We start from the raw sequence: 12,667 nt of genomic DNA on the forward strand, positions 1-12,667 counted from the left end.
AAGTCATTTAAATTTAATTCACAGCAAGCCCTGTCTGCCATTTAAGACTGCTAATTACCACAGCATGTGATCTTTGCCTTGTGTCAGGACACAGTTTACAGGCTAAAGAATAAATAAAGTTCACTCTCCCTGATGAAGTTGTACATTTAATTGCCAAAGGGTGGTTCACTTCCCACTGGATGTGCGAAATAATTCTTTCTATTTCAGCGGTTGCCAGATTGGTATTTGAGATCTTTGTTTTATTTATGAAGTATTTTTGTGGGCCATCAGCTGCGAGTTCTTTTGCTCTAATAAATTCAAAGTGAGAGTCTGATGAATTAGTAATCGCAACACTGATATCTTTGGGATCAGTTTTCATTTGTTTTTGCTTTGCAGGTATCCATTTCAAGAGCAAGCCTTTTCCACAACGACACACACACACTGCATCGGTTCATATCCAGCTCGATACTGATGCTGAACCTCTTCTGCTGTCTCTATCTGCGGTTTGGAAGTTGCTGTGAAATGGTTCTTTGATCCTGCATTGACAAGGTAACTAAACTAAAAGACCAGCTACACTGTAAAAACAAATATGATCAATTAGTCCTGACAGCATATGTTTTAGGTCATTGTAACTTATTTAACTGAATTAATTATACTTTAACTCAATTTTATAAGTTACGCAAGCTGTTTTAAGTCAGTTTAACATAATATAAGTTTAATGTATTCATAAATTTTAATGGATTCAGATTAAAAATTTAAGGCAACCAGGATTGTTTACGGTGTATGGAAATGTCAAGTGTGCTGTAAAAAAAAGTTGACTCAGCTTAAAATTATACGGTAGTTCACTGCAGAGCTTTTTTTTTTTGTTTAGTTTACTCAAATCGAGTGAAGTGCAGTACTTGGATGAAAAGTTGAGTCAATTCAAAAAAGCTGTGAAGCAAGTTGCCTTACAATTTTAAGTTGAGTCAATTTTTTTTTCTGTGAAGTGATTGCTTAAAAAAGTAAGTCCATTGCCTTTAAAGTAACACATTGATTTTACTTTTTAAAGTGTTTAGTTCACATAATTTATTTAATAAAATTATGCACAGTAATTGCCTAATAGTTTTAAGCCAATGGGTTTACAATGTAAAAATTATATAATCAATTAGTCCTGAAAGCATATGTTTTATGTCATTGTAACTTATTAAGCTGAATGAATCATGTTCTAACTTAATTTTATCAGTTACGCAAGCTGTTTTAAGTCAGTTTAACATAATATAAGTTCAATGGACTCATAAGGTTGATGTGTTTCAGCTTCAAAATTTAAGGCAATTGTTACAATTGTTTGAAAATGTTGAGTGCACTGTTAAAAAAAGTTGACTCAGCTTCAAATTGTACAGCAACTTACCGCAGAGCTTTTTTTTTTATTTTTTTATTTTTTTTATAGCTGATGCTACTTAAATCATGTTAAGTGCAGTACTTGGATTAAAAGGCGAGTCAATTAATAAAAGCTGTGAAGCAAGTTGCCCTAAAATTTTAAGTTGAGTCAACTTTTTTTGTTTCTGTGAAGTGATTGCTTAAAAAATTAAGTCCATTGCCTTAAAAGTAACACGTTGATTTTACTTTAAAAATCTTAGTAAATCTCCCGTAGCTAACAAGTGTTAAGTTCACTTTAATTTATTTAAGAAAATTATGCACAGTAATTGCCTAATAATTTTAAGCCAATGGGTTTACACTGTAAAAATATATAATCAATTAGTCCTGACAGCATATGTTTTAGGTCATTGTAACTTATTAAACTGAATTAATCATGTTCTAACTTAATTTTATAAGTTACGCAAGCTGTTTTAAGTCAGTTTAACATAATATAAGTTCAATGGACTCATAAGGTTGATGTGTTTCAGCTTCAAAATTTAAGGCAATTGTTACAATTGTTTGAAAATGTTGAGTGCACTGTTAAAAAAGTTGACTCAGCTTCAAATTGTACAGCAACTTACCGCAGAGCTTTTTTTTTATTTTTTTTTTTATATATAGCTGATGCTACTTAAATCATGTTAAGTGCAGTACTTGGATTAAAAGGCGAGTCAATTAATAAAAGCTGTGAAGCAAGTTGCCCTAAAATTTTAAGTTGAGTCAACTTTTTTTGTTTCTGTGAAGTGATTGCTTAAAAAATTAAGTCCATTGCCTTAAAAGTAACACGTTAATTTTACTTTAAAAATCTTAGTAAATCTCCCGTAGCTAACAAGTGTTAAGTTCACTTTAATTTATTTAAGAAAATTATGCACAGTAATTGCCTAATAATTTTAAGCCAATGGGTTTACACTGTAAAAAATATATAATCAATTAGTCCTGACAGCATATGTTTTAGGTCATTGTAACTTATTAAACTGAATTAATCATGTTCTAACTTAATTTTATAAGTTACGCAAGCTGTTTTAAGTCAGTTTAACATAATATAAGTTCAATGGATTCAAAAATTTTGTTTGATTCAGCTTAATTTAAGGCAACCAGGATTGTTTACAGCGTATGGAAAGTCAAGTGCACTGTTAAAAAAAAGTTGACTCAGCTTAAAATTATACGGCAACCTACTGCAGAGCTTTTTTGTTGTTGTTGACTCTACTTAAATCAAGTTAAGTGCAGTACTTGGGCTAAAAGTTTAGTCAATTAAAAAAAAAACCTGTAAAGCAAGTTGCCTTACATTTTTAAGTTGAGTCAACTTTTTTTTTTCTCTGAAGTGATTGCTTAAAGTTATGTCTATTGCCTTTAAAGTAACACGTTGAATTTACTTAAAAATCCAAGTAAATCTCTTTTAACTTAAAAGTGTAAAGTTCACTTATTGAATTATTTTAGAGTTATGCACAGTTAATTGCCTAATAATCTTAAGCCAAAGGGTTTACACTGTAAAATTATGATCAATTAGTCCTGACAGCATATAGTTTTGGGTCATTGTAACTTATAAAATTAAGTTAGAACATGATTAACTTTGTTTAATAAGTTACGCTAGCTGTTTTAAGTCAGTTTAACATAATATAAGTTCAATGGATTCATAAGGTTAATCTGATTCCGCGTAAAAATTTAAGGTAATCAGGATTATTTTTACAAGTGTACTCACTTTTTTTTTAAGTCAACTAAACTGTTTTTACAGTGAGTCTGAACAGATTGTTTGTAAAATAACTTCTAAACATTATTGTATTGGTTCTTTGTGCATTTGGTGGAACAATATTTAAAGGGGTAGTTTATTTAAAAATGACTATTTTGTGGTAACACTTTAGTTTAGGTCACAATTCATGCTAATAGCTTATTACCTGCCTACAGTCAAAAAAGTGTTGCTTGTTCAAACTAATTTATAATGAACTGAAACCACACAGTTCTTGAGATTTTTTTTGGGGGGGGGGGGGTAGTTTATTTTTTTATGTTCAATCCACCTAAATTTGTTATGTTAACTTGATCCGTTTGTGTTGGGACAACATGATTGAATTTTTGTAACCCTACATGTTTTTATTAAGTTATGAACTGTTTATTAGTTCTAAAGTATTAGTTATTTTTCTGCATCCTTAATCCTACGCAAATCTTAAATCCAACTTCTACCTTACTAACTACTAATAAGCAGCTCATTAGTATTAAGCTTGTAGTGTTAGTTTAATATTGTAGTGGTTTAATACCGTGAATTGTGACCCAAGCTGAAGTGTTACCATTTTTTTTTTATCATTTACTCGCCCTTTAATTGTTTCAAACCTTTGAGTTTCTTTCTTCTCGTTGTCATTTTTGTCACATTGTCACTTTCATTTTTACTGTATGAACTCATTGTCATGTTAAAGAAACCAGTCTGAGATGATTCATGCTTTATGACATGGTGCATTATCAGCCTGAACCGTTAAACACAAGATATTTTGAAAATGTTGGAAATCTGTAACCATTGACTTCCATGGTATTTGTTTTCCTATGGTAAGCCAATGGTTGCAGGTTTCTAACATTTTTCAAAATATCCCTTTTTATCTTTAACAGAAGAAAGATTCTCAATAGTGAGTAAATTTAATTTGTTGGGTAAATCTCTTTAACACACACTCCAACTATATTATTCATCAATAGGCTTGTCAGTTTTTTTTTTTTTTTTTTTTTGGGAGCTGGTGGGACATCAGAGACTTGTTTGGCATCTTGTAAAAAGGGACGTAATAGGTTCCCTTTAATATTTTTTTTTAGCAAAAAAGTATTTCTTTATATATTTTTATATATCTTTAATGCAATAAAAAGGTAAACCTGACCCAATACAAGGTTAGGTCTTAATATAGCTGGTGCTGACTTAAGTTAATTTATCACAAGGTAAATGAAGGACCAAAACAGTTGCGTTGCATTCCGGGATAGATTGCAAATTGCAGCATTTTCCGATGTGTATTGCACAAACAGTCAAGTTCATGCGGGTATTTCGTAAAGAAATTGCTATTTACTGTAAGCATATTGCATAAATAGTTGATTTAGTTCTGTGGTACGCACGTCCAAATAAATCTGCAGCTCATTTTGTGTTTGAGACTGTTCGGTGTGTTTTGGCGCTGCTGGCCCTTTAAGAGACTCGGTCCTGCTGGTTTTTGTTACTCAGTAACACCCGTGTCATTACACACTATGGCGAAGGAGCTGTAAACAAATGCTCAGGAAAAAAGCGGGTTTTCTGTGCAGCAAAAATAGATGTGATATCGCGAATAATTCACTATATTGACATGGTTAGGATGGAGAAATGTGTGAAAGCGCTTTAATGATGCAGACTGGACGTGGACCATCCGATTTCTGTAACGTATACATGGAGAGGATCATACATTTACCGCTAAACCTCCTTCGGATACACTATTTATGCTGATAGCGTTCGTCCAGAGCCCTTTTATGTTGAAATCATGTTGACAGGATCCAAAACCACCTTTAAAGTGAGGCAGATGGTGCCCGACATGAAGGTAAGCGTTCAGATTAACGTTAGCTTTAATAATGATGTGAATAATTCTAGCGCTTTTTCTTCTCAATTCTGCGGTGTGTGTGTGAGAGAGAGAGACGTCGTACTCCATATTAAAATATGAAAAAAGGATTTTGACGGACAAAGAACATGTGTCGTTTTGTTATTTCATCTGTCAGTAAGTTTGTAACTGATGGCTGTTTGTTTATGCAAGTTTCATGCAAGTGAAATTAGTCACATTTTCTGGAAACTTCATTCAGGTCAATAGAAACACTGTTTAATGGAGTTGACCACAGTCTGCTGATGTGCTGGTCAGCTTTTTTTTTTTTTTTACTAAAATAGATTAAGTTTTCTAAGTTTACATATTTTTATATTGTAGTGTTTTTTTCATATGCTGTGATTATGAATTTTGGACCATACTTCTGACTATTCAATTCAATTTATGTTTATTTCTACAGCACATTTACAATGTAGATTGTGTCAAAGCAGCTTAACATAGAAGTCAGTCCAGTTTTTAGAGTTGAAGTTCAGTTTAGTTCTGTTCTGTTTTTAATTTCACTGCTGAAAGTCCAAACACTGAATACTTAAATGACTATAAATACTTCTTTATAACTCACTTTTTGCAATTATGACATCATTTGCATGGTTCCAGTTCATTTCAAAACTCTGAATTGTCGAGAATCTGTGGAGGCTATTCTTAGTGTATGAAAAATAAAAAAGCAAATTTTCTTCAGTGGACAGAATATGACTGGGATTGCTTTGTCGCTGTTTTAAAATGTTTGAATAACTCTCCCACTTTGATTATTAAAAAAATATTTTGTTCAAAATATGAACACTCACCGGCCACTTTATTAGGTACACCTGTCCAACTGCTCGTTAACGCAATTTCTAATCAGCCAATCACATGGCAGCAACTCAGTGCACCTTTGGGATGTGGTACAAGTAAGGTGTCTCTAATAAAGTGGCCAGTGAGTGTGAAATATATATTTATCTGTATGTTTTTCTTATCTTTTTTTAATTGCTTAATAACAAGTGTAGTTATTGATTGATTGGTAAAATTATAAACTGTAAGTTATGCCGTGAACTTTAAAATGACACAATGCAAAATAGACAAATATGGCCTAAAATACAGAAAATCATATTAACACTGTATTATTAGCCCTTTTTTAAATCAGAGTTTGTTGGTATACACCCTTTACTTTAGTTATATGGAAAAGAGTAGATTACACCATTCTGCCCGACAACTCCCTTTGTCTTTTATTAAGGATGTCAGTAAAGAATGGTCTGAATGACACGAGAGTGACTAAAGGATGACGGTTTTCATTTAGAGTTGAGCTAATCGTCTGCTTTCTTCAGCTGTATTATTCAGCTCGTGTTCACCTCTACTGCACAGCTTTTCTTCCCTGGCTATTTTAAGCAGCCTCTGGGGGGAAAACTGCTAGCAGATGCCTCCACCCTCAGATTCTGGAGCGCGTAGTAGAGGCCCTGATGTGCACAACATCTGCCTGTTTCCATTTTTTTTTTAAATGACACTGAACTCAGTAGTTGTGTGGGAGATGAATATCCATTAGAGCAGTTAAATGCAAATGTCAACCTTGAATAGCGACACCAAATTAGTGAAACCCTTCTAGGTTTTTGCTTAGGCTTCTATTAAAAAAAGTCTTTGGGAATGTTTTCAAACTGTTATATTTGATTGACAAAATCCCACAAGTGGCAATTTAACATCTGTCACATCAATAACGGAGAGACGTTCACATCCATAACCAAGCTTTCCTCATAAATGAAAAAAATGTTCTATAGAGAGCCAACTCTTATAAAGTATGTTATATACTGTAAATTGTCATACTTTTTTGGTCTCTTCCATAGCGCATGTTTATTTATAAAGTATAAAAACAGTTCACAGATTGATATTTTTCTGATCCCATAACTCGGTGTTGAATTGATTCGGAAAATATAAACTGATGTTTTGATATACAATGGTCACTTTATTAGGTACACCTGTTCCTTAATGCAAATTTCAAATCAGCCAATCAGATGGCAGCAACTCAAATAACTACTCGTTACAACCGAAGTATGCAGAAGAGCATCTATGAACGCACAGCACTTCAAACCTTAAGGCGTCTAGGCCACAGCAGCAGAAGACCAGATCGCACCACACGCATCTCAGTCATCTCTGACTGGTTTCTTGAACAAGACAATGAGTTCACTCTACTCAAATGACCTCCACAGTCACCAGGATTTAATCCAATAGTGCACCTTTGGGATGTGGTGAAACGGGAGATTAAATCATGGATGTGCAGCCGACAAATCTGCAGCAACTGCGTGAGGCTATCATGTCAATATGGAGTAAAATCTCTGAGGAATATTTCCAGTACCTTGTTGAATCTATGCCAGGAAGGATCAAGGCAGTATTGAAGGCAAAAGGGGGTCCAACTCAGTACTAGTAAGGTGTACCTAATAAAGTGGCCGGTGAGTGTAATGTAAGCATACTTTCTCTGTGAATTTATGATTTACGTTTTTACTGCAAAAGTCATCCATAACGCTGGAATCGCTCATTACTGGCTTGCCAGACATCAGAAAATGTAAGTCAGTGTTAGGGCTGCACAATATATCGAAAAATGATCGTTATCGTGATAAATAAAAAAGCGTTATCTGGCTAAAATGGGAATCACGATTTATTTATTTTTTTTGCTTAAAATAAAGATCACAATTTTTTCACGATTCTCTAGATGAAAATTAAAGCTTAAAATGAGATTGTTGTTTTTTCTCAAACAAATGGTAAAGCAACAATATTATTATTATGTGTAGGTCTTCTGGTTTCTATAAATAATTCTATACTACTTACAATTCTGATGTTGAATTATGTTTGAGAAAAAGGCCTATGCTTGCAATTTGTCATTGACAACATTATTAGACCATTTAATTCACTGGTAAAATCAACATTATACAGGCTAGAGTAGTTATACTGACACTCTAAACATTTCATGCACAACTATGTGTTTGCTATGTAAGAAAAAACATATCAAATGCTTGTCGCAATCATAACTCTAAAATGCGATATGATCATTTAAATAATGTGCACGCTTTCGGTTTCATTTTCACTGCTAAGTGCTTATTCATACTTCACGCTCGGCTCTGAAACAATCACTCTGTGCCACAAACTGAATATTATTTACAACTTTATTATCTCTTATTCACAGTCTATGCAGGTTCTGTTAACTAAAGTAGATGCGCGAGCGTGTCTATCATAAAGTAGGGTGCATGCCCGCACAGTCAGCAGCTTACATCACGTGTGACTTCCCGGCTGCGAATACAGCATTATATGAAGACAAAAATTATATTTTTAGGTGAATTATATCTTATAAATACAGTATTTGACTCTTTTACCATCATTTGGAGGTGTCCATGTCCCTGAGCAACACATTTCTAAATTTCTTTAAAGGCTTAACTAGGTTATTAGGTTAACTAGGCAGGATAGGGTAATTAGGCAAGTTATTGTATAATGATGGTTTGTTCTGTAGATTATCGAGAAAAAAAATTAGCTTAAAGGGGCTAATAATTTTGTCCCTAAAATGGTGTTTAAAACATTCAAAACGGCTTTTATTCTAGCCGAAATAAAACAAATAACCTAGCACACACAGCAAGAAGGTCGCTGGTATAGGTATGGATGTTTCCCAGTGATTGGTTGTAGCGGGAAGGGCATTCACTGCGTACAACATATCCTGGTAGGTGGATGCTGCACACTGGTGGTGGATGAGGAGATTGCCCCTTTGTGAAGCCAGTGTTTAGAAAAGCGCTATATAAAATGTAAGGAATTATTATCATTATTATTATTATTATTGTTATTATTAATATGGCTCGACAGCGCCATGTATGTGTGTGTGTGTATATATATATATATATATATATACACATACATGGCGCTGTCGAGCCATAATAATATATATATATACTGTTGAAGTCAGAATTTTAAGCTTCCTTTTGATTTTTTTTCTTTCAAAAATATTTCCCAAATTATGTTTAATAGAGCAAGGAAACTTTCAAAGTATGTCTGGTAATATTTTTTTTTCTTCTGGAGAAAGTCTTGTTTTATTTCAGCTACAATAAAAGAAGTTTTACATTTTTTTATGATCCATTTTAAGGACAAAATTATTAGTTTCTTTAAGCGATTTTTTTATTTTTATTTTCCCCGACTGTCAAAACAAACCATCGTTATACAATAACTTGCCTACATATCCTAACCTGCCTAGTTAACCAAATTATCCTTGTTAAGCCTTTAAATGTCACTTTTAGCTGTAAAGAAGTGTCTTGAAAATTATCTAGTCAAATATTATTTACTGTCATCATGGCAAAGATAAAATAAATCAGTTATTAGAGATGAGTTATTAAAACTATTATGTTTAGAAATGTGCTGAATAAATCTTCTCTCCGTTAAACAGAAATTGGGGAAAAAAATAAACAAGGGGGCTAATAACTCTGACTTCAACTGTATATATAAAAATTTATATATATAAAAAAATATAGACTTCAGATGCAAAAGCCACTAAACGTTGCTTCCGCCCAAAATGAGATAATGGCATTAAGTGAATGCTATAGGCACTTCACACCCATAACATATAGGTTTGCTTCAAATTATCTAAATCCCAGCGTCAGTGTATTTAGAAATAACAGTTTGTTTGCAAAAGCCGCTAAACGCCAGATGCCTTTGACAGCAAAAGCCGCTATATCCCGAGAACCAATCAGAAGCGCGTATCGAATCATTTGTTTTTAATGTAGCAGCGCACTGATACCCCGGCTTTTATGAGGAGACATATTCTGCTTTCGTTTTCGATTTTAACATGCCTTCATAATGTGTTTTTGCGCATGAAGCTACTTTGAGTCCGATTTACTATGCAATAAACGGTAACTCCATTTCACGAAAGACAGAGCTAAGATGCTATTCTTTTGTCTCATGTGGGTGCTATGAGGATCAACAATAGACCAAGACCTTAAGTATGGTGAGAATGAATGAATGAATGAATCAATGAATGATTGAATGCCAGTTTCTAAAATTGTCTGAGAGGCATCCCCTCTTTGCCCAGTAGGCCTACCTTGTGTTTTTTGCTAATTTAGACTATTTTTAATAATATAATTATGATGTATAAAACTAAACATTATTTGCATTACTTCATAATACCTACAGATCTGATCAGCTTTTTATATTAATGGACAATGCACAGATATTGATGTTTTACAATGTTTTTACTCTACATTATTTGAATCTACCAAGCTTGGTTTACAATGTTTGCAACGTTTACATTGTTCTGCTTACATTAAATCTAAATCCCAAATATCAGAAATGACAACAGACTGTTCAGATTTAATAAATGTCAGTTTTAATGGTATTGATTAATGCACTTACTTGACAGATTTCATTCATTCATTTTCCTTCCTTCATTTTCCCTGGTTTATCACAGAGGAATGAACCGCCACTTACTTGACAGATTTTTGTATTTTAAATTTCAGGTTTTTAATTCAGTTCAATTCAGCTTTATTTGTATAGCGCTTTTACAATGTAGATTGTGTCAAAGCAGCTTCACATTAATGGTCATAGTAACTGGATCAGGGTAGTTCAGTTTTTAGTGTTTAAGTTCAGTTCAGTTTAGCTCAGTTCAGTGTGGTTTGAAATCATTACTGAGAGTCCAAACACTAAAGAGCAAATCCATTGATGCGTAGCTTTTCAGATCCTGAACCATGCAAGCCAGGGAGGACAGCGGAGAGGGAAAAAAACCACCAATAGGAGAGTGAAGAAAAAAAACCTTGAGAGAACCAGACTCAGTTCGGCACGACCATTTTAATTTGGTTTGTGTAATGTGTTTTATGTTTGGTAAAATAACTCCTAATGGCATCTTCATTTTCAGCTAATTACACTGTCTTGTTCCGATAGGTGGATTTAGAGGGTTTTGCATAAAAAGCAGACGTGGATTTTGCTGGTTTTGACACTAGAGAAAATTTACCTTGTTAAAGAACAAAGAATTGTCTAAAGGGACAGAAAAAAAAGCTATTTTATTTACTAGCTAATAATCTTTTCATTACTTATAAAATGAAACTTCTGAACCTAATCAGAGGAGCCTGATAGAAAATGCTGAAGGATTCGGATTTCTGCTTTCCAATCCGTCTCATCATGGACCAACGTTTATCCTTTTCATCATCCTGTTTCTCAGTATTTAACTGTGAAGTGATTTTAATTAATGAATAAGTTAACACATTGCTTAATATAAGAATGTTCAGTGTATTGGCCTGTCTCTTTATACCTAATTTCAGAAGCCACCAATCTAGGTCAGAGGTCACAGAGACCTTGAGTGGAACTGAGGGCTGAGGACTGGAATCAACTGTTTTTATTTTTATTTCTACGAGTTAATATTGTCTAAAATGTCTAAAGTGATTTTGCTATTTTTACTGTTAATTCTTTTAAAGTTATTCTACTTTTTATTCAAGATAGACTTTGTGTAGTAAGCAATTTTAACTGCCTGAATGTAGATTATACCGTTTTGTAACCAGTTTTGATAAAGACGGCTGAGAGTACAGTCAGCCTTGGATAAGAAACAGATTATACTTTGTGTGTGTGTGTTCTATTTGATTGTTGATCTATTTCACAGGTCTGGAGTCAGCTCTAATCAGTCTAAAGGATGTCTGACGTTTATGTTTAGATATTGTTCAGAATTGTACGCACGAACCCCACGTGGAAATTTTTTTAGTCTATCTGTGTTTTAACCAATCAGGTTAGAACACCTTTATGTATGAAGCAGTTAATGACGTTATGTGAGAGTATAATTGTTATTGATTGGTGATTGTAAGCAGAGCGGCCTAGGAACTCATTGCGAGTGTTGAAGCTGGCTTTTGCGAATGAAACGGCAAACTATCTTCTGTAAACTTGATTTATTTATTTAAATCTCTGACTCCGGCTCTTCTTCATCTACCAGACTGGTCATTCTTTGGGTTAAACTGTAAACTATCCCTACAATGCTCATTTATAAGAAAAGAGGTCTGATGGGTTTAGAGGTTTTTGCATCTGAACTCTTCATATATTATTATTATAATTATTTTATTTTATTTTATTTTATTTTTTTCCAGTGTTGTAAATGAACAGATGGAAAAGGAATTGTGAATGTAGCAGTTGTGGCAAGACTTCTCCACATTGGCTTTTTCCATTCAAAAGTCATTAAGTTTTGCAGCTCAGATGTGAGTCTTGGGAGCAGCTTGTCTGGAATGTCGATGGTTTAAAAGTAAAATTGTAAACATGACTCATTCAGCGGTTCCTTCGTGGGTCAAACTTCACACTGTAAATGCAAATATACTGCTGTAGGGCCACTTCCTAAAGCAGATTTTTCCCTCCTTTTTTGTTGCTTTGTTTGATTTGAGTGGTACGCGACATGTGGTGTATGTAATTACCTTGGTTTATGTTAGTGAAGCAAATGCCGTCATCTGGTTTCACTATGAGATGAGGGGTTGTTTAAGTAAGAGATTTGCTGAAGGCTTCGTTTTGGAAAAAAAGAAAAATCACTTTATTTAAAAAGACATCAATAAGACTGCAACACACCCTCTAATTGAACTTGGCGCTTTTCCTGCACTGCTTTTCTTTTATGAGTCATGGGTTTCTTTTACTGTCTTAGCATGACAACACTGAATAAGCTTTAAAGGCTTTAAACAAACTGCTGGAATCTGTAGTTAAATAGAATAGTTTTGCCGATTTCTTTTATTTGTTGTTGTTGTTGGTGGTGGTGAGTTTGCTAA

General features: G+C 33.7%; 1 protein-coding gene across 5 annotated transcripts in view; it reads left to right on the plus strand.

Moving 5' to 3' along the window:
* The first annotated feature begins 80 nt into the window (after window positions 1-80).
* Window positions 81-12,667, plus strand: part of mtmr11 (myotubularin related protein 11) — a 91,739-nt gene continuing 79,152 nt past the window's right edge. For 3 of the 5 annotated variants that reach the window (XR_012391312.1, XR_012391313.1, XM_073924510.1), the window contains exon 1: window positions 4,569-4,898. Coding sequence is in view for 2 of the 5 variants with exons in the window: in XM_073924510.1 (XP_073780611.1) it covers window positions 4,842-4,898 (57 nt within the window). In the remaining 3 variants the exon portion in view is untranslated. Of the gene's footprint in view, window positions 302-375; window positions 529-4,561; window positions 4,899-12,667 lie in introns of those variants that run through there. The other 2 variants (XM_073924511.1, NM_001326441.1) reach the window with 2 other exon arrangements.

Source organism: Danio rerio, chromosome 16, assembly GCF_049306965.1.
Source record: "Danio rerio strain Tuebingen ecotype United States chromosome 16, GRCz12tu, whole genome shotgun sequence".
Taxonomy (NCBI): domain Eukaryota; kingdom Metazoa; phylum Chordata; class Actinopteri; order Cypriniformes; family Danionidae; genus Danio; species Danio rerio.